Source organism: Anabrus simplex, chromosome 4, assembly GCF_040414725.1.
Source record: "Anabrus simplex isolate iqAnaSimp1 chromosome 4, ASM4041472v1, whole genome shotgun sequence".
Lineage (NCBI taxonomy): Eukaryota > Metazoa > Arthropoda > Insecta > Orthoptera > Tettigoniidae > Anabrus > Anabrus simplex.
The window spans coordinates 46,658,748-46,682,462 of record NC_090268.1 but is presented as its reverse complement, the minus strand read 5'-3'; the positions used below and the strand labels follow the sequence as shown (position 1 = coordinate 46,682,462).

General features: G+C 40.7%; 1 protein-coding gene across 1 annotated transcript in view; it reads right to left on the bottom strand.

Annotated features, from left to right (window-relative positions):
• Positions 1–18,772: 18,772 nt before the first annotated feature.
• The window catches only part of LOC136871603 (peroxiredoxin-6), a 149,665-nt gene continuing 144,722 nt past the window's right edge, over positions 18,773–23,715 (bottom strand). Inside the window, exon 5 of the mRNA XM_067145054.2 lies at positions 18,773–19,196. Within this exon, the coding sequence (XP_067001155.1) occupies positions 19,032–19,196 (165 nt within the window). The 3' untranslated portion in view covers positions 18,773–19,031. The remainder of the gene's footprint in view (positions 19,197–23,715) is intronic.

Genomic DNA, 23,715 nt, shown 5'->3' with positions numbered 1-23,715 from the left:
TTAGAACATTTAAAGGAATTTAAAGAAATTTTTACAGAACGTTGCTCCACAATGGCCATGGAAACCGTCGGATGCCTGGCAGTTTTTTGACATCACTGACAATAGGAAACACGCAAAATGCAAATTTTGTGGCCACACATACGCGACGGGTGGTGGCACATCAAATATAATATAATATAATATAATATAATATAATATAATATAATATAATATAATATAATATAATATAATATAATATAATATAATATAATATAATATAATATAATATAATATAATATAATATAATATAATATAATATAATATAATATAATATAATATAATATAATAACTGTATTTATAGAAGCATTCTACTGATAGCTGTTTGGCATTGGGACGTGTAGTAATATGTTGTCAGATATGTTTTGTAATCACATTTGCAAAGAAGGACATTCCAGTCAACGTTCATTTACGTAATTACTTTTGTCATCCTGTAGATGAAATTATGTCAGTGTTTTTCATTATATTCTGATAAGATTCTTTATATTCAGGTTATTCTTCTCATTAACAGTGTACCGTATCACATGAACTTACGAAATAATTGTTAATACATTACTTTTCTGTTAACTTCCAATCCCCTTGTATACAAACCCTTTCGGTAGGTATGCGCCATACTTTGTTTCACTATTCGAATGAGTTAACTATACGAGTAACTAACATTTATTCCACATACTACCTCCTACTCCCTAGCAGTTACGTATATAACAATTATAGTGAATATATATGCAGTTATTTACAGCTTTTACGTTGTGAGAGAAGTGCATACCTATAACGTGTTTAAACGTCCCGCGTCAGGACATTCACTCGGTAGTTCACTCGGTACTACCGGGTGATGACGTCACAACTGCTCCGCTCCGTCCCCAGCTCTAGTAAGAAACTATATGGGTGAAGAGGTTGACTGACAGATTGACGAGGTGATAAAGACCTGGGGGCGGTGGTGAGAATTGTTGGTGGAATGTCTTACAGAATTGGGAGGGGGGATGGACGGTTCTACTCTATATCGTTGGCCAAGTCTGTCTACTGGGCGGAGACATCTCGCTATAGGAAAGTCATAGTTCCACAGTCAGTGCCTACAGATAGCGTTAGTGTTACTGTATCTGAAAGCTTTGAAAACCAAAGGGAAAATACACAGAATGGACAGCGTCTACTTTTGCCTACGTGCTTCGTGTAACTGACGCGAGCCTTAGCATTGCCGAAGTGAGACGAAAATAAGTAAAGCGGGGAATACAATAATGTCACGAATGTGGAAATAATTAATGTTCTAAAAACTAATTGCATTAACTAGACAATATTTCTTTCACAAAATGTTAAGGGTACACGCTGTCTACCCTGTCTCCCCTGACGCTTCGCCCCTGACAGCTATCAATCATTGATACCGACATGCACTATTTCACGTGTAATACCTGAAGCTTGTGATGCTATTTACAGCGTGCCGTTTTTTGTTTATTTCTATAGTCCGTTGCCTCAACCTCCCATAAACATTCTTGTGTTTCAGCTAAATATATCAGCTTTCTCGCCATCTCCCTTGTCCACTGAACCTAAATGAGCTTACGTAAATTATGCAATTGTTAATAAGATGGGTATATATTTTAAGGCGTTATATTTCATTTACAATAAAGAATATACAGGTGCGTACTTACGTTAATTTATTCCCGAGTGTGAACCTCTCAAACATCAGTGTAATGTCACAGCAAACGACCACGTGAGAAAGTTGCGCCACAAAAACGATCTAAACTTCTCACGCCACTTTCAGGTGGCACAACTTCCTCGCTTCCGCTGTGTACACGATGCCACTTTTGACATTGCACACAACTTGCAAGTTGCGCAGAATTCGAGTGGCACGTGAAACTTTTCGAATTGCATGACTTTACACGAAGCCACTCAACTTTTCATGCTCAAATCGAAGTTGCATGCCATTTTAGTTGCACTGTGGACGAGTAGCTTTGAATCCACGTGGAAAGATGTATTCAGAGAGTAAAAATGTACAATATTTTACTGAAATTACCAAGTGAACTTCTTCAGTATGTGGATGACATAATTCACTGTGCTGTGTTTTAGCCAATCTACAGCCACCTTCAATTCAATGATACTACTTTCAAAAATTATTACAACCTATAAATGTATACTGCTGTTACTTAGAATAAATTACGGCTCACCTAGTTTGGGTAAGAAACACGAAAAGTAGAAATTTTGAACTTTACAGAGACATGTCTGAACAAATCTTACAATCTTACATCTTTTTCAATTACAATGCACGGCTGTTAAGCCTGACTGTGTATATACAAGGGTCGAGTCATAAGTCATGGCAACTATTTTTTTTTCTCGCGAACAGGAGACAAAACGGAGAATCTAAGGTATGCATTTGGAAATATAGGGCATGTACTTATGCATAGTGCCTGAAAACAAATTTTGACTTCAGGAGATTCTCGTAGGAAAGTGACAGAACACAGGCCATTGGTAAACATGATTTCATTATGATATAAACAGCAAATACAGAAGACTACTTACAAAGGACAGGTCTTCACTGGTTACAGACCTTCGAAGTAATCACCGAAGGTTTCCACTGTGCGTTGCCAGCGGTGGGCCAGGCGCTGAACGCCATTCGCTGCATGTGTATAGCTAACTTGTGACACCTCTCTCCGAAATGCTGTTACGATGTCCTATTTGTTAGCAAACCGTTGTCCACGTAATGGCTTCTTGACTTTGGGGATTAGATCATAGTCACACACCTAATGCTTCCCGCAGCTCTGCATGGCATTGGCGTGCATTTCTGCCGCGGAGAACTGCTACTCTAATATACGATCGTTGCTCCACCTTGTTGACTTCCATTTTCTGACGCTCTCACACACTTACAGTAACTTGGGGGCATGCTTAGACCCACACTGTTGTTTACATACACCATCTAGTGGCATCATACGCAAGTACATACCGTACGTTTCCAAATGCTTGTCTTAGATTTTCCGTGTTGTCTCCTGTTCGCGAGAAAAAAAAATAGTTGCCGTGACTTATGACTCGACCTCCGTACAAATGACATAGATTCAGACCTGTTAAATACATAAGCATTTGGCATTGTGTGTAGTGGCTATGAGTTGTTTTTAATGCTAAATTCCCCCTTTCATCTCTTTGAAGATAATTTACTTTCATAACACTGTTATTGTCCACACGATGAAGGACACTTTACTTGTAACACAGCCACAGGGATTTTCGTCTTTTGCATCGTCCTCTGCTATGACTGCTCTAATACGTCTTCTCATTCGCTCAGTCACACATGTAAACGAGCGAACACACCACTGACACGGCGGTGAGGAGGATCGACTCGGTGGTGAGCGAACACGGCGCAGTTACCAGTTCAGGCGCTTGGAGCGCTGATAAGCTGGCATTAGTCTGCTTGACGAGACACACTCGGTGATCATTGCTAAGAGTGCTGATGTAATTTAAATCTGTGTTTACCTTATTTGGTTTGTTTCTTTGGTCATGAACTGTTTTAATGTTTATAATATGATTTACTGCTGTATGCTTTACTTTAAGAGCAAAAGCAGATTGGGGAATGGTATTTCGTTTCATGAATTTCCTTCAACGAACAACGTCAAGAATGGCTAAATGTTATTTTTGACAGAATATCTCGCATCGACCTCGCTATTGGGCATATCCAATCGCAGCTTCTTCTTCTTTTTTTTTTTTGCTCTGCCGGGTTGCTCGTCAACTGCAATCAGCTCCCCGCCGACCTTAAAAAGCAAGTGGCCGAACTCCAACACTGAATGTGTGCCATGTCAACCACAACGACTACCACAACCTTCGCCTTCACCCTCCAATGCCTCCCTCTCACATCTTTAACTTACTCTCATCCCTCCCCAGTAATGTCTTCATCTGTTCCTATGCAAAAGTCCTCTCAGTTTTAATTACTGCGTTGATGGGGTGAAAGCTCCTTTTGGGGATCATTGTTAGTATCTAGGTGTTAATATAAGGAAAGATCTTCATTGGGGTAATCACACAAATGGGATTGTAAATAAAGGGTACAGATCTCTGCACATGGTTATGAGGGTGTTTAGGGGTTGTAGTAAGGATGTAAAGGAGAGGGCATATAAGTCTCTGGTAAGACCCCAACTAGAGTATGGTTCCAGTGTATGGGACCCTCACCAGGATTACCTGATTCGAGAACTGGAAAAAATCCAAAGAAAAGCAGCTCGATTTGTTCTGGGTGATTTCCGACAAAAGAGTAGCGTTACAAAAATGTTGCAAAATTTGGGTTGGGAAGAATTGAGAGAAAGAAGAAAAGCTGCTCGACTGTTTCGAGCTGTCAGCGGAGAGATGGCGTGGAATGACATTAGTAGACAAATAAGTTTGAGTGGTGTTTATAAAAGTAGGAAAGATCACAATATGAAGATAAAGTTGGAATTCAAGAGGACAAACTGGGGCAAATATTCATTTATAGGAAGGGGGGTTAGGTATTGGAATAACTTACCAAGGGAGACGTTCAATAAATTTCCAATTTCTTTGAAATCATTTAGGAAAAGGCTAGGAAAGCAACAGATAGGGAATCTGCCACCTGGGCGACTGCCCTAAATGCAAATCAAGATTGATTGATTGATTGATTGATTGATTGATTGATTGATTGAACTCACTTCAGAACGTCCTAACCTCCTACGTATCCCATCTCGCTATTTCCATCACGAGCGAATCACCGAAACGCCTGCATCTACTACCGCAACCGTCGCACCGTCAACTTCGTCACCACCACCACCACCACCGTCTCGAACAGCAGATGTTGTAGGCTATGGCAAGAAACTGGACACCTTCTTAGAACAGAAAGACGCTTCTTTCCATGTTGAGCGAATAAAAATTACTCAACATGACTGCCATGCAAACGAAAGTAGAAATCCACTTACCCTGGTCTATAACATTTTCTGTTTTTTTTTTTTTTTTTTTTTTTTTAATTTCTGGTGTGACTACGAAATACAGGCTAGCAACAGAATTATTCTTCTCTATGAGGCTCTCCCTCCTCTGCGAACCATGTGACCTTGCTGCGGTGGGGAGGCTTGCGTGTCCCAATGATGCAGATAGCCGAGCCGCAGGTGCAACCATATCGGATGGGTATCTGTTGAGAGACCAGACTAATGAATGGTTCATCGAAAGGGGGGTAGCAGCCCTTCGGTAGTTGCAAGGGCGGCAGTCTAGATGAGTGACTGATACGGCCTTGTAATAATACTCAACATTGCTTAGCTGTGTTGATACTGCTACACGGCTGAAAACAACGGGAAACTACAGCCGTAACTAACTCCCGAAGGACATGCAGCTCTCTCTGTATGAATGATGTACTGATGATGGCTTCCACCTGGGTAAAATATTCCGGAGGTAAATTAGTCCCCCATTCTGCTTTGTCTTCTTTCCCTAGAAGTGGCTTTCCATCTGAGCCCTTAATATTCATGCACCTAGATTTCCTTTCTCCAAGGGTTTCCTTGATTTTCCTGTATGCAGCATCTACCTTTCCCAGGACCATACAGCCTTCGACATCCTTGCACTTCTCCTTCAGCCATTCTTCCTTAGCTACCTTGCACTTTCTATCCACTTCATTCTTTAATCGCCTGTATTCTTTTCTGCCCTCTTCATTTCTAGCATTCTTGTATTTTCGTCGTTCATCAATCAGGTCTAGTATCTCCTGAGTTATCCACTGATTCTTAGTTGATCTTTTCTTCCTTCCTAACATTTCTTCAGCAGCCCTACTGACTTCATTTTTCATGACTCTCCACTCTTCCTCTATAGTGTTTCCTTCAGCCTTTTCATTTAGTCCTTGTGCAACATGTTCCTTGAAACAATCCCTCACACTCTTTTCTTTCAACTTGTCTAGATCCCATCTTTTTGCATTCTTTCCTTTCTTCAATTTCTTCAACTTCAGATGGCATTTCATGACCAACAAGTTGTGGTCAGAGTCCACGTCTGCTCCTGGGAAACTTTTGCAATCCAACACCTGGTTTCTGAATCTCTGCCTAATCATAATGAAGTCTATTTGATACCTTCCAGTGTCTCCAGGTGTCGTCCACGTATACAGCCATCGTTGGTGGTGTTTGAACCAAGTATTGGCAAGGACTAAATTATGATCAGTGCAGAATTCAACCAGCCGACTTCCTCTTTCGTTCCTTTGTCCCAATCCGAATTCTCCTTCGATTTCTTCATCATCCGCTGAACTAGTAGGCATATAGACCTGCACTATTGTGGTGGGCATTGGTTTGGTGTCTATCTTGACGACAATAATTCTTTCACTATGCTGGTCGTAGTAGCTTACCCGCTGCCCTATTTTCTTATTCATTATTAAACCAACTCCTGCATTTCCCCTGTTTGATTTTGTGTTGATAATTCGGTAGTCGCCTGACCAAAAATCTTGTTCTTCCTGCCAACGTACTTCACTTATACCAACTACATCTAACTTTAGCCTATCCATCTCCCTTTTCAGATTCTCTAACCTACCACAACGATTCAAACTTCTAAAATTCCACGCTCCGACTCGCAGAATGTCAGTATCCATCTTCCTGATGATCGCCCCCTCTCGTGTAGTCCCCACCCGGAGATTCGAACATGTTTAGCTGCGTCCTTCGCGGCGTTGCTACAACCATCACCGAAGAAGAAGTCCTCCAAGAACCTCATTCAACAGGAGTCCTAGCACGGCGGGCGTTCCGCATACTGAACTCTTCTGGACCGACCACCTTAGTACGTCTCCATCTACCGACAAAATAAGCAGTCCATCGCCTCATCGCCAGTGGAGCGCACATCTACCGACGTCATCATCCAGTGGAACTCTCTCGCTTTCCTCCTCGACCTTTCCCCAGACGTCCTTCCGTCGCTACACGTCATCGCACCCGGCCAGCTCATCTTCCTTATCAACCTCGTCACTACGTACGCCCACCACTTCCCGCAACTCTTCCTTTCTTCCACCCTCCTCCACATACAGATCTCTACCGACTCCTCACAACTTCCCTAAGTCACATCGCTGCAGCCCTTCAACTCCTCAACGCATTCTTCCACCCTGGCACTCCCGTTTAACACTTCACTCCTTCTACACATCCGCTCTATCTCGCATCTCCCTAGCCAGGAGACCCCACCATTCCTCTTCCATGACTTGTAACATCGTTTTCCCATCTTTCTCCTCCATCACACCTCACTCTCACTACACATCTCCCGGCCCGAGAGAGCGCGTCACGCTTTGAGGGGCCCGCCCCGTCCTTCGGGTTGGGAATGAAAACTTAACAAAAAATGTTATTTCAAGCACGGATTTCAATTTGAGATCATGGAAACTACATGTTCGGCACACCGAGTAAAACCAAACTTTCACGCTACGTAGGAAATATAAGCTGTAGGGCTGGAATAACGTCCTTAGTAAAGGAGCGTCTCTTAGCAGAAAGTCGGCGCCTAAGGGCCGAATTCATAGTCAGCACTTATATATAAGTGGAACCCTTAAGTAATAAGGGATCACTTATAGTAAGTATTCACTTATATGAGTTTACATTTCATAGACAGCACTTATAGAGCACACTCATTGATACAGCAAGTATTCACTGGAGATGTGGCAATGCTGTATATTATGCCCATGCTTCCTGGATCGTGTAGTTCTGGCTACAGAATAGTGGGATGATCTATTGTGTTTTGTTTATCGAAGGACATCGCGCGTACGCGTGCGAAATTTTTGAGGTTAAAAGATCGTCTATTTTGGATTTGATTACCGGAATGGATAATAAAACAGCGAGCTGAGACAGCACCTGCAAGAACTTGTGTTGAAGTAACGTACATGCACATAATATAGAACAAGTAGACCGACGCAGTTTCTCATCAGAATATGATTGACGTTGGAAAAACTTGTTGTGGACAATGCAAACTACGAAAATGCCCAGAGTCTAATTTTCTTCTTAATATAATATGTTTATAGTTATCCAGGCACTCGAACCTATGTAAATATTCATCCAAATGTAGAATATCTAGCCCTACAACGCTTTTAATGATTTGACAAATATATCCGTAGCCGTTACGTTGTAATAGGCCTAATTACTTCCCCAATGAAATGGAATTAGTATGTTTTGATGTGCGATGCCATAATTTCAGAAACTTCTGATATATACCGGCAAACGATTGGTTGACTAACCTGATATACTAAGCACAAATCAACCGTAAAATAAATGGTAGTAGTGCAACACGTTCATATTTCTTATAACTCAGTATAGTTCCTTACTATTCCATAGGCCTACAGTCTTGGTAACTTATCAACTTGTAACACATTTCCAGTTAATTAAGCGAAATACCGGTCATGATGGTAGTGATGATAATATCAATAATAATAATAATAACCTGAAATTAAGAGGTGGCATACAATCTCAAAACAATATCTTCATTAATGGTGAGATAGCGAGTCCTCTAGAGGTTATGTTCACTCTCTCAATCAAAGGAACAAAAATATTCATAACTCTCACTTTACTAAAACGAAACCTTCTTTAAATTGTTGGTCACATTACATTTCGACAGGATTTTCCATCTCTACTGTGTACATGGCAAGTATTCAGTGAATGAAATGCAACATATTCAGCAAAATCATCCTCCATCTTGCTGCAACATAAGTGAATCACTTAAGTGTGTGTGGGAGGTCCACTTATAGCAATAAGTGGGACACTTAACCCTCAAACACACGCGTATGGGGTGGAATCTACCCCAGGTCATTTTATTTCTTAGTGAAGTGTACAAATACCTTTTCTGTGCTCTCCCTTCTTTTGTACATTTCTGGCTGGATCCCTGCAGAAAGAGTCATTCGTACATAATCTATATTAAAATCTCCAATTAATACAGTAATTCGTATTTTACAATACAATGATATGTGGGGTGGAAAGCACCCCGACGCATGTGTCTGCGTCCTAAGATTTGGCGCGTGTGCTTGAGGGTTAAGTAGGTAATATGAAATGAAAGCTGGCTTATAAGGGGCACTTATGTATAAGTGCTGTCTATGAATTCCGCCCTAAATGAAGCAGAGAGATTGTGTTTATTGGTAGTCCATCGAACAGCAGATGTTGTAGGCTATGGCAAGAAACTGGACACCTTCTTAGAACAGAAAGACGCTTCTTTCCATGTTGAGCGAATAAAAATTACTCAACATGACTGCCATGCAAACGAAAGTAGAAATCCACTTACCCTGGTCAATAACATTTTCTGTTTTTTTTTTTTAAATTTCTGGTGTGACTACGAAATACAGGCTAGCAACAGAATTATTCTTCTTATGAGGCTCTCCCTCCTCTGCGCACCATGTGACCTTGCCGCGGTGGGGAGGCTTGCGTGTCCCAATGATGCAGATAGCCGAGCCGCAGGTGCAACCATATCGGATGGGTATTTGTTGAGAGACCAGACTAATGAATGGTTCATCGAAAGGGGGGTAGCAGCCTTTCGGTAGTTGTAAGGGCGGCAGTCTAGATGAGTGACTGATACGGCCTTGTAATAATACTCAACATGGCTTAGCTGTGTTGATACTGCTACACGGCTGAAAGCAACGGGAAACTACAGCCGTAACTAACTCCCAAGGACATGCAGCTCTCCCTGTATGAATGATGTACTGATGATGGCTTCCTCCCGGGTAAAATATTCCGGAGGTAAACTAGTCCTCCATTCGGATCTCCGGGTGGGGACTACACGAGAGGGGGCGATCATCAGGAAGATGGATACTGACATTCTGCGAGTCGGAGCGTGGAATGTTAGAAGTTTGAATCGTTGTGGTAGGTTAGAGAATCTGAAAAGGGAGATGGATAGGCTAAAGTTAGATGTAGTTGGTATAAGTGAAGTACGTTGGCAGGAAGAACAGGATTTTTGGTCAGGCGACTACCGAATTATCAACACAAAATCAAACAGGGGAAATGCAGGAGTTGGTTTAATAATGAATAAGAAAATAGGGCAGCGGGTAAGCTACTACGACCAGCATAGTGAAAGAATTATTGTCGTCAAGATAGACACCAAACCAATGCCCACCACAATAGTGCAGGTCTATATGCCTACTAGTTCAGCGGATGATGAAGAAATCGAAAGAATATATGAGGAGATAGAAGATTTAATACAATATGTAAAAGGTGACGAGAATCTAATTGTGATGGGAGACTAGAATGCAGTAGTAGGCCAAGGAAGAGAAGGTAGTACAGTAGGAGAATTCGGTTTGGGACAAAGGAACGAAAGAGGAAGTCGGCTGGTTGAATTCTGCACTGATCATAATTTAGTCCTTGCCAATACTTGGTTCAAACACCACCAACGACGGCTGTATACGTAGACGAGACCTGGAGACACAGGAAGGTATCAAATAGACTTCATTATGATTAGGCAGAGATTCAGAAACCAGGTGTTGGATTGCAAAACATTCCCAGGAGCAGACGTGGACTCTGACCACAACTTGTTGGTCATGAAATGCCATCTGAAGTTGAAGAAATTGAAGAAAGGAAAGAATGCAAAAAGATGGGATCTAGACAAGTTGAAAGAAAAGAGTGTGAGGGATTGTTTCAAGGAACATGTTGCACAAGGACTAAATGAAAAGGCTGAAGGAAACACAATAGAGGAAGAGTGGAGAGTCATGAAAAATGAAGTCAGTAGGGCCGCTGAAGAAATGTTAGGAAGGAAGAAAAGATCAACTAAGAATCAGTGGATAACTCAGGAGATACTAGACCTGATTGATGAACGACGAAAATACAAGAATGCTAGAAATGAAGATGGCAGAAAAGAATACAGGCGATTAAAGAATCAAGTGGATAGAAAGTGCAAGGTAGCTAAGGAAGAATGGCTGAAGGAGAAGTGCGAGGATGTCGAAGGTTGTATGGTTGTAGGAAAGGTAGATGCTGCATACAGGAAAATCAAGGAAACCTTTGGAGAAAGGAAATCTAGGTGTATGAATATTAAGAGCTCAGATGGAAAACCACTTCTAGGGAAAGCAGAAAGATGGCAGGAGCATATCCAACAGTTGTATCAAAGTAAAGATGTAGATAATTTGGTTCTGGAAAATGAAGAGGCTGTTGATGCTGATGAAATGGGAGACCCAATTTTGAGGTCAGAGTTTGACAGAGCTGTGAGCGACCTCAATAGGAACAAGGCACCTGGAATTGATGACATTCCCTCTGAATTACTGACTGCCTTAGGAGAAACCAGCATGGCAAGGTTATTTCATTTAATGTGCAAGATGTATGAGACAGGAGAAGTCCCATCCGATTTTCGGAAGAATGTTGTATACCTATATATATACCTGTATACCTATTCCTATTCCCACTTTGAAAAAGAAGCAGCAATCCAGAAAGGAGTGAGGCAAGGCTGCAGTTTGTCACCCTCTCCTTTTCAATGTTTACATGGAACAGGTGTGAAAACTACCGCACCATTAGTTTAGTATCTCATGCCTGCAAAATTTTAACACGTATTATTTACAGAAGAATGGAAAAACAAGTTGAAGGTGAGTTGGAAGAAGGTCAATTTGGCTTCAGAAGAAATGTAGGAACACGTGAAGCAATCCTGACTTTACGTCTGATCTTAGAGGATCGAATCAAGAAGGACAAGCCCACGTACATGGCATTCGTAGATCTAGAAAAGGCATTCGATAATGTTGATTGGACCAAGCTATTTATGATTCTGAAGATGATAGGGATCAGATACCGAGAACGAAGAATTATCTACAATATGTATAAAAATCAGTCTGCAGTGATAAGAATCGAGGGCTTTGAAAAAGAAGCAGCAATCCAGAAAGGAGTGAGGCAAGGCTGCAGTTTGTCACCCTCTCCTTTTCAATGTTTACATGGAACAGGCAGTAAAGGAAATCAAAGAGAAATTTGGAAAGGGAATCACAGTTCAAGGAGAGGAAATCAAAACTTTGAGATTTGCCGATGATATTGTTATTCTATCTGAGACTGCAGAAGATCTCGAGAAGTTGCTGAATGGTATGGATGAAGTCTTGGGTAAGGAGTACAAGATGAAAATAAATAAGTCCAAAACAAAAGTAATGAAGTGCAGTCGAACGAAGGTAGGTGATGTAGGAAAGATTAGATTAGGAAATGAAGTCTTAAAGGAAGTAGATGAATATTGTTACTTGGGTAGTAAAATAACTAACGATGGCAGAAGTAACAAGGACATAAAATGCAGATTAGCACAAGCAAGGGAGAGCTTTCTTAAGAAAAGAAATTTGCTCACTTCGAACATTGATGTAGGAATTAGAATGATGTTTCTGAAGATTTTCATCTGGAGCGTGGCATTGTATGGATGTGAAACATGGACGATAACTAGCTCAGAAAGAAAGAGAATAGAAGCTTTTGAAATGTGGTGTTACAGAAGAATGCTAAAGGTGAGATGGATAGATCGAATCACGAATGAAGAGAAACTGAATCGAATTGGTGAGAGGAGATCGATATGGCTAAATTTGACGAGAAGAAGAGATAGAATGATAGGACACATCTTAAGACACCCAGGACTTGTTCAGTTGATTTTTGAAGGAAGTGTAGGTGGCAAGAACGGTAGGGGTAGACCAAGATATGAATATGACAAGCAGATTAGATCAGATGTAGGATGCAATAGTTACGTAGAAATGAAAAGTTTAGCACAGGATGGGGTGCATGGAGGGCTGCATCAAACCAGTCTATGGACTGATGACTCAAACCACCATGAGGCTCTCAGGTACAGAGCTACATACTTTAACACTCACAACAGTAAAGAAAGTCGAACAGCAGGCTTCATAGCCTGAGCTACGCCATATAAAACAAGTCAATAAAAAGAAGATTGCGGTTTTTTCATGTTGCGTATAGTGCGTGACAATCATAAGACTGCCTTCTTCACAAGACATCAAATCAAAGATCTGTCATCCCGCTGATAGTGAAAGGCCGCTTTTTCTTGCTTTCGACTTTCTGAAAAACGTCAGAAATGCTTTACTCGAAACCTATGATGATTCTCAATACATAAGTGGTGGTTTTATCAAGAAAATGTGTGAGATGTAATCAAAATAAACTGTGAAACAGGTTCCTCTCCTTACACGCAAACACATCGAGCCGTCTAACTTTGAGAAAAATGAAGATATTTTCGCGAATGAAGTAATAACAGTCCTAGATTATTTAAGAGATTATTCGTGTCATAAAAATGCGCACAGTTTTGATAATGTAGGCACCACAATCAAATACATGTTACCAATAAAGAAATTGTTCGACATAAATGATGCCAGTAGCACAAATGTAGCAACATTGCAGCCGGACAAGATGCATTTCTTCAGCTTGGATGACGAGAGATTGCAGTGGCTGGAAAATGATTTTCCCCAGGACCTCCAGTGAGAAAGCCGGAAAGGAATTCCTTAGCAAGGGAGACATATAAGGCCATTCTGTTGACTACAGCATCGTCAGTGGTGTGTATCAAGTACTTTCTTCAAACAGGCTTTCATTACTTTCTGACCCGATAATTCAATAGTGACTATAGAGATGATTTTAGTGCTCTACGGCAAATGTCAGACAACAATGATATGCTGGATCCTAGAGCTTTCTTCTTCAGCCTCAGCTGCTATTTTTGAAGACGGGAATCTTGGCTAATTTTGCAAGCATAAACGTGGAGGTGGAGTCAGGCACTTCTGTGATCGTGAATTCCGAAGAGAATCTTCCAAACACGCCCAATGTTCTGCGCAGTGTAGTACATTTACCAGATCATGTCACGTGCATCCTTGAGGATCTACACAATTCCCCTATTAACTTTACGCCTACGGTAGCTGTTGTTTAAGTACTGTATATTGTACAATAACTATCCTGGTGAGTCTACTGTATGAGTGACTAGTTAGTGTCTATGTTGTAGGATTCTCTTCACTTTTTCTGTCCTGAAATAGGACATTCACAGCTATTGAGAGTGTACTATTCCTGTATTCTTTAAATAACATTGCCACATCAACAACAGAGATCTTTAAAAGATCGAAATATTTAAACGAGAGACCCGTAAACAGAAAGGTATTGTGTAAGTAGCTCCAAAATAGAGAGGTAAGTGATATTATTTATTTCCTATAGTATTTACTACCGTTAACATTATTTTGTACGGATTTTTCCGCTTCGTAAGGGCATACTCTTTACTGAACTTCGTTATTAATGTGTAAGGTGTAATTTGAATATGTTTAACGGGTAACTGGCAAAGATACTTTACACGTGCTATAATGAACAATCATGTTTCAATGCCAGCGATGCAGCGCTCGGCGGTAAAACTGGAAACTAGGCCCATATCGCCACGGCCGACTGGATCCCTCACTACGCTAGCTAGAGCGACGCATCAAGTCGCAAATAATTTCACTCAATGACTATGATGAATGTCCGATTTCAGGACAACTGAAAAATAGCTTCTTTGTCGGTCGTGATATCGCTCACCGCCGTCTCGATTCTATTATACTGCCTTCTCCGTTGAAGCATCGCCCTCTACTATGACTGCGCAGTTGAAGCAACTGCCTACTCTATGCCACTAGTTCGACACAGTAAGGCGCGAATACCAGTATTTCTTCAAGTCGCCGTAATAATGTAGTCATAGACTGTTGCCTACACTATAGTAGGCTTTGCATAGACGCACAATCTACGCAGTCCGTGTGAGTGTAGCATTTTGTTATTGATGCATGTATGTGTGTGTGTGAAAAACTGAATTATTTCATACAATGACTAAACGTACCTGTTCACTTCCGTTTGTACAAGTGATATTTCATATTGAGCTGTGAAGTGATTTAACCATGTTAAGGTTATAGATACTTTAAAAGTTCATTTAAATTGTTTTCTTCTCTTTGTGAAAGTTATATATTTTTTCTAGAACAGAAACTTGAGACTTTTCCCCCGAAATATTCAACTGTTCTGAGCCATTTTGCAAATCTCGGCAAGGTGGTTTGTAGCCAGAAAAGATACGATTCGATGAAATATCGTCTAGAAGGGAATTAAGAGAAAGGTGGCTGTTGGCTATATCTATGCAAGGTCCTAATAAAGGAAGTATTTGGATATTCTGAGATTACTCTCACATCTGTAGCCTTTACACCTTCTTTCAGAAGGTGATTAAAGCCATGGGGGATGGTGTATTCCTCGTGATAAGAATTGTGACAGACAATCACAAAACAAACTTCATGTTTAGATATTTTGGACAAGTTCAAATATCCAAATGATAACGTCCCAATCAATGTAGAAAGAGAAAAACAAATCCTACTTTGCGAGTACTTGGTTCGTGTTGTTGAAGAGATGATGGAGTGTGACATTTGCGTCAGCAAAATTTCACTGTCTAGAGCGTCGACGCTACTAGTGGAACTGATTATGCATCAGGGCAGAGGAGGACTCAGATACCCAGAACCTTGTTTTGTTGCTATGATGAAGCATCTGCAGGAGTTTGTTGAAACTCCTGTGCCCTGTTTTCGGAAGTCCTTCAAATTTACGAGCGTAATGCGATGACTTGCTACTTCTTTCCTTTCAGAACGTGTTCTGTTACAGTGTGAGGTCAAAGAATATCGACAAACTGTTAGTGATATTATCCAAACCAAGTTCGTAAGACATCTATTAACTGACATTGCGTTGGCAAGAACACAAAATGTTAGCCACCCGGAGTATCACTCGAAGCCTTCGTCCAGGAAAATCTTTAAATTGTGACATTAAGAGACCAACTAAGACTTCACACAGGTAATTTTACCGACATTTAATATTCTGATGCAAGTTACGAGCTTCAATGAACATACGTTGTATGACTATACTGCATAATGTTTTGTAGGCTGCGTCATAATAATGCTTTAAGAAACTTGTGCGTCTGTGCCTGCCATCTAACGGAGAATTTTCGTCGCAGCTTATTCGCAAAAAGCCTTGCATAGAGCAGGCAGTATGGGAGGATCGAGACGGCGGTGCTATCGCTGTGTGAACTGTATTGGGAAGGCGTATTAATGCAGTTATAAGAGAGGGCGATGTCTTTAGTTACAGTTCCATCGGGACTTCCGCACAGCCAGGGTTTCATCTTGTGAACAATTACTCCACAGCATTTAACTTTCAATCCACATGACTGCTAGTAAGCTCTGATGGCAGTTGCTTCCGTCTCTAACCCGTACCTTGTACTTTCCAAAGCAGCACCTTTCAGTGACGTTTCTTCCAAAAATGACGTAGCTAAGGTTTCAAATTCACGTTCTCTGGTTTTAATTCTGTGAACCTTGCTGCTTGCCGACATTCTCAGGCGTCTTTCAAGAAACCACTCAGAGCTCTGTGCCTGTCGCACCGTATTAACTGCAATTTCTATCATTCTTTTATCATTAACCGAGATTCGAGCATGAAAGAGTAAAGACTAATGTTCGAGTATGCTCGTAACAAGAAATTGACATTCTTCACTTAAGACTGCATTTTCCACATTAAGTAACAGATCATTTACCACTTTTCGACAGTCGCATTTTCAAAAACATTTAACGTTATTTCACTCTGTAATTGATTACATAAAGAGATGGACAAATGTAGTGAAGTCGAACTTACGTGGTGTGATATTCAGTTGCACAATGTTCTCTTTATCTGTAAACATGTTGCTTTTCTATTTTCAAGGAACTGGAGAACGATTTCAGACTATGGCTGCTGTCCAGCAAACACGATGTTTTTTCGTTAGTCTTGAGGCGCTCAGACTGTGGCAGGAGAGCCCTCGGTAGGTCCCTAGACTTAGTAAGTGTGCGGGGTGTGGGAGGAGCCTGGAAGGACGATATTGGATTGTCAGGGGAAGGAAGAGTGCAGCCGGGTGTACGGTCTGTCCGGCAGAGCCCTCAGTAGGTCCCTAGACTTAGTAAGTGTGCGGGGTGCGGGAGGAGCCAGGAAGGACGACATGGGCTTGTCAGGAGAAGGAAGAGTGCAGGCGGGAGTAAGCGCTGAACGGCGTAGCCCTCAGCAACATCGCCAACCACTTTACAGTGTACCTAGACTTCTTAGTTCTATGAAGAAGCTGAAAAAAAGATTCAAAATAAAACCATGACGGGACGGCGCGATTTGTAGCGTAGTCAAATTGTTAAATACGTTTTCATGCTTTGAAATTTAAGCAAGGAGAGAGAAATTCGGGAGTGCACTGTTTATTTGTTTTCGCGAAGGTCATTATTATCACTTGTGATTGTGATCAGTGAAACAGTGCAGTGCCATAGTAGTCGGGATTTCATTGGCTGTTAGCCTGTAAATGTCATTGTAGTGTAGTTAATTAATTAATGTTGTAGTGCAAGCAGACTTATGTTCAGCCGGTGTCATCGAACTATCATCATTATTATTATTATTACTATTATTATTATTATTATTATTATTATTATTATTATTATTATTATTATTATTATTATTATTATTCATCTAAAAGCATCGTGGTGCTGCTCAGTGAAAACTAGATCGATTGCGGAGAGAGAAGATATGGTGGCACAGCACTGCCAGAGTAAAATTTCACAAACCGCCACTGCTAATATTTCTTTGTCTTGCAGGCGCTTATCATTTGTCTCAACTCCCTCTTATGACGTTCATTTCTGTCTCTTATCAGTTGTTTAAATAACCAACGTTATGAATTTTATGTCTTATTTATTTTTAACAATATTGTTTTTAAAATTTTCAAGACGGCGATCCAGAAAAATTAATTTTATTAACACATACAGATCGTCCGAAAATTCCATATTATTACATTAACACTGAAAGTTATGGCTTCTAAACAAGTCTTTCGCCTTCTAGTAAAGTGCATTTGCGAATATGTTTGGCTGGAAGTGGGGAAGCAAAACCAAAGATGATTGCTTTCAACACTACGATTGAGTTTCAGTAGTCCAGCCTCCGAACAGGCGTGTTCTCTACTATAATTGCTGGGGACTCTATTGAAAGAGTGTCACATTCCAATTACTTAGGATACTGGCTAACACAAGAATGGAATCCAGATGTAGAAATCAAAATGAAATGGGTATTGCAGGAGGTGTATTTCTGAAAGTAAGACATCTTGTGTGCAGCTGTGACCTTTGAATCGAAACTCGTAGACCTGTAAAGTATTTGAAGGTGCTCAAATACGTCATCCCCGTGTCGGTAGATTTACTGGCACGTAAAAGAACTCCTGTGGGAACTAAATTCCGGCACCTCGGCGCCCCCGAAATCCGTAAAAGTAGTTAGTGGGACGTACAAACCAATTATTATTATTATTATTATTATTATTATTATTATTATTATTATTATTATCGTAAAGTGTTACGGAAGGCTAGGAAAGGGCCGGGAAGAAAACAGCCGTGGCTTTAATGAAGGTAAAGCCCGTGCATTTGCCTGATGTGAAAATGAGAAAATATTGAAATCCATCTTCGGCGTTACCGATAGTGGGGTTCAAACTAACTAACTAACTAACTAACTTCTATCTTCATGCCTGTATTGTGTAACCAGTTACCACAGTATTCAGATTTCTTTTTCCATTTTACAACGTTACGTCGCACAGACACAGATAGGTCTTATGAAGACGATGGATCAGGAAAGATTTAGGAGCGGGAAGGAAGCGGCCGTGGCAGGTTCAGCCCCATCATTTGCCTGTTGTGAAATTGGCAAATCACGGAAAACCATCTTCAGGGCTACCGACAGTCGGGTTCGAACCCACTATCTCCGAAATACTGGATACTGGCCGCACTTAAGCGACTGCAGCTATCAAGGTCGCTCTGGTTAAGTTTACGACATGACCAAGTGTCCCTAACTCTGCCAGGTAGAATAAATCATCACCTATCTACCTATCCATCTGTCTACGTCTGAGTAGCATAACTTAGGAGACAACATTAATCATGAATTGCTTTTATTGAAAGATGACAATTAATTGATCTCATGGTAATTAACTTCATAGAGAAAACAGAACATAACATTTACTGTATTTGGAAGGATCTCACTGAAATCTCCAAAGATGATCGTCTTAGTCGATTTCCTGCTGGTAAATAAGTATTGGATATTGAACTTCCCACAGAAAGTGAGGGTCAGTTACGTTGATCAGATCTGTTGAGCTCTGGGTCGACTTCATGACTTGCTCTGCGTTGTGTCTGTTTACATGAGCAGACCATCCCAACACTCGCTTGAGTGCAGGTAGTCACTTGTGGTCCTCACGTAAGCCATCCCGGACGGCATCTTGATGGTCTCGACGCCGCGTGGGAACAGCTTAGGTAGCGCCGCTTGGGGCACGTCTGGTTCAACCATTACCTCATCGCCCATCTGAAACAAAACAAGAAGGTGAGGGATACTTTTCTTGTTATCAAACAAAACTTTTATGGGCATTCCCGCTAAATACACTGATTTACAAGGAGTAGATAGCTAACATGATGATTACTGTTTCTGGTGCAGATTTTCATGCTGATTTCAAATCTGAAAACCGTTTTGATCTATCACATCAGGTGTTGAGGATGATGAAAAGGTTTTATTTTTCATGGAAAAGCGTTCATAGAGAATTGGTTTCATGCAAAGCTGAATGTTTTCCTTTGCTTCTTTATTTTCAGTGACAGTCTATGAGGTCCAGAGGCTGCATAAATTCACCAGATCTGTTTTTCTACGCGTGCGGCTATGTAACAGACAAATCGAATAAGTGTCATGTGGTGCATTTGCACTGATCTTAACTAAATCCATGTTCATTAGCACTCCATATAGAAGTGAGTGCTCTAGCGAAACTTCTATCTTTGAGTTGTTTTCCTTGGTGATGTCTTATGTATCTTAAGAACGGTGGGTGATGGAGACAGATGGTTTGCATATTTTGAATCAGTACGTTTCAGTTGTCTTAGGTCCCTATTACACAAGGACACCATTTTCGACGTACGCTATTCACTAGACACTGGTGTCACCACCAGAAATAATGCACAGATCTATTTTAAAAGATGTCGTCAACAAGTGAGGACCTACGTTTGCTAGTTCTGCTTTTAACGTGATTTTGTTGATTTCTAAATGAAACACCATTCAAAAAATATATATAGAAATTTATTCAGAATTGAAATTCGCTGCCCGTAAGTCAGGATGCTATTTGCGAAATTAAATTAAATATTCCTAAAATGTCCTTGTCAGCAACATCCTTGTCCTCAAAATCGGGAACGAAGCAGTTCGCACGAAAGCCATTTCTGTTCCATACCAGCGATACGCAAATGTTAACGCGGGCTATACTCGACATACGAGCCTTTAAAGGGAAGGTTTGCTATCGGGCTGTTCCCGAGTGGAAAGGATTAAGGAGCAGTATGTTTGTAGACTGTGACTCTACAATCGAGAAACAAATGCTTCGTTCCACGCATTTATTTTGGCATTTCTATCACTGTATTCGTCGGTTTCAGTTGTCTTAGAACGCGTGTTTGATATCAATATATTCACCGAAAGTCATTTTTTTGTTGATCAGTGATACACGGAGCATTTTTTTTTTGTTAGTTGCTTTACGTCGCATCGACACAGATGGGTCTTTTGGTAACGACGGGATAGGAAAGGCCTACGAGTTGGAAGGAAGGGGCCGTGGCCTCACTTAAGGTACAGCCCCAGCATTTGCCTGGTAAATAATAATAATAATCGTATGGCCTCAGCTACCGTTTGCAGACATTTCGATTTGACGCCATCTGGCTGTCTGCTCGTCAATTTCGACGTTCCGGTTTACTCTGTCTGCCATCTAGCGGACCTAGTGTAAACCGGATCTCTCTTGGGCGTCTATGGCTGAGATTTAATTAATTTTGTCGGGTAAATACCAAATGTATCACCAGAGATCTTTTACATGCCGACATCGTACGACATGGAGTGTCGATTGGACTTTTTTCCGCCCTTCAAAAATCCGACTACCTCTGCCGGGTTTGAACCCGCTAACTTGGGATCCGGAGGCCGACACTCTACCACGGATCCACAGAGGCAGCTGGTGTGAAAATGGGAAACCACGGAAAACCATATTCAGGGCTGCCGACAGTGGAATTCGAACCCACTATCTCCCGGATGCGAGCTCACAGCCGCGTGCCCCTGACCGCACGGCCTGAAGCATTTTAATATCCTATTGGCTACTCTAAAATCTCTAAATGAAAGAGTGAAATTCTGGTGAAGATTAATCCCATTGTACAAAGGCATCATGTCTACTAGACTTTCCTTTTCAAGGGTATTCAGGGCGATATTCAAGTACACACCATTTGTTTCTCGATTGTAGAGTCACAGTCTACAAACATACTGCTCCTTAACCCTTTCCACTCGGGAATAGCCCGATAGCAAACCTTCCCTTTAAAGGCTCGTATGTCGAGTATAGCCCGTGTTAACATTTGCGTATCGCTGGTATGGAACAGAAATGGCTTTCGTGCGAACTGCGTGATTGAAAGCGCAGTCATCTTATGAGAAAACGTAACTACATCCTGGATACGAAAATCACCTAAACATCCACAGTTCTAGCCTTTCAGGCAAGCAACTCAATGTTGAAAACATTCTAGGGATATGAGCTACGAATTTTAGGGAAATAAAATATAATAAAGTGTGAGAATATGTTCTTTATGTATTCCTGCAAATTAAATCATTTTCTTAATCATCGAGTGGAAAGTATGCAGTACGTCCATGCAAAATTTTCACGTTGATGAAACACCACTTCGTTTTAGAATGTTTAATCTCAAACAGCGGCAGAAAAGTGAATAATGATTAAGTGTTGACCAATTCTACTTATCATTTTCTATATCCGGTGCTGGTGCAATTTCTAATAAAAAGCCTCGTGCGTTTCTTCATCTTCCGTTGATTCAGTGCATTGTTTCACTTAAGCACCACTATGAGCGCTAATGTGAGTCAATGTAGAGTTTCACTTAAACCCTTAAACAACAGTTACCCACAGCTTCGCTCGCGAGGATTTCGTAAGTTCATAAAAATTAACCCTAACATTACCAAGGTAAAATCTGTCACTTGGATATCTAAGGAGGGGGGGCGGGGGCAAATTTTATCTGCTATTATTTTCATCTCTAATGAAGTTTTTAATATACAATTCCTGTAATATTACAGTATTGAGATAAGTTAACAATGACTGCACTCACAAACAACAACAAAGAGAATAATGAAATTTGCATGGTGTATAGCAACAGTTAAGTCATAAATCATAGGAACATTATGAATGTTCTTTCATTCACTTTCACTTTCACAGTTGGTACAGATAATAGTTTTCGTAGGATGAGTCTTGCAGACGTATTTGGAACATCTGCAACAAACCATTGTCACTTTGGTCATCTTGTCTTTGTCCTTCTTAGTGTGAATGAATTTCAAACATTGATGACATCTGCCTCTTGTAGTTGTTGAAGTAGCACTGGGTAATGCCCTTCCAAGGACACTTTCCTTAGCTGAAATGATAGGTTTCTTCAAACCAAGCATGTTCTTTGCCCTGTCTTCTGCAAGTGGTCTTAACAGCTGTTGCCCCAACAGCCTCCTGAGATTCAGTTTCTTCTTATTCCAGTCAGGGTTATTTTTTATGAATATGGTGCAGGCATTTATACACGCAATATCTATTAGGATGAAGAACATATCCGACCATATATCCGACCATTTGACATTATTAAGATATTTCGTCAGATAGGAAATCTGTTACATGCACGTCTAAGGGGGGGGGGGGGCAAAAATTGCCCCCTCAACAAAAGTATATTAGAGGAACTTAAAAAAAACACACATTGGAATAATGACTATGTGACATCTTAGTAGACATCTTATGTGACAACTATTTAAAATATATCTTTTCTGGCTTACAAATTGCGCATTTTATTCATAAAATGAGATAATACGGGCAATTTTGCCCCCCCCCCGTTGGTAGTTCTAGGGTTAATTGTTCCTCGTTACTGTACTAAGACATTATCTGAATATCCCTAAAGTATAAAAACTCGCCTAAAAATTGCATTTTCTTTACGCCAGAACCTCTTTGTAAACCACGTTTGTGGCATTGCTTTTTATAGCTAAGGTGACCAAGCTACTGGCAGAGCTAAATCTGGAACATCCGACATGGAACTCTACATGTGAGAAACAGTAAAAAAAAAAGGGGTTTCTTTATTTCTAAAGTAGATCACAAATACCAATTTTCACGTCTGTAACATGTTAAGTTTATGAGATATACTGTAGATATACTCATTTTAAAAATTACCGCACTCCTTGGCTGAGAGTTCATCGTTGAGGCCTTCGGTTCACAGAGTTATGGTTTCGATTCCGGGCTGGGTCGTATACTTTAATCGCGTGTGATTAATTCTTCTGGCTCGACGACAGGTTGTTTGTGTTTGTCCCAACACTCTCCTCTTCATATTCACTCAACACACCACATTACCAACCACAACAGGAATACGCAATAGTAATTACATCCCTACACATAGGCTTGACGTCAGGAAGAGCATCCAGTCGTAAAACAGCTTCAAATCCACATGTGCGACACAGTTCGCACCCGCAACCCCACAGGTATGAGAAAACCGATAGAAGAGAAGGAGATATTCGTTTTAAAATAACACCCGCTTTAAAAGAAATCAGCCCCTTACGTGGATTTTCCAGAAGAAGTGCATTCATTTATTTTTAAAAGAGATTTCAAATACGCCCTACCAATTTTAACGTCTGTAACCTTCCATTTCTGAGATACAGGTATCCTCATGTAAAGAATTCAACTCCTTCCTCACTTCTTTTCAACCCTCACCCCTTAAATGGATTTTCTGAAAACAAAAATTTGTGTTCTTTTATTTTAAAGGAGATTCCAAATACCAAATTTTATGTCTGCAACATGTTAGGTTTTTGT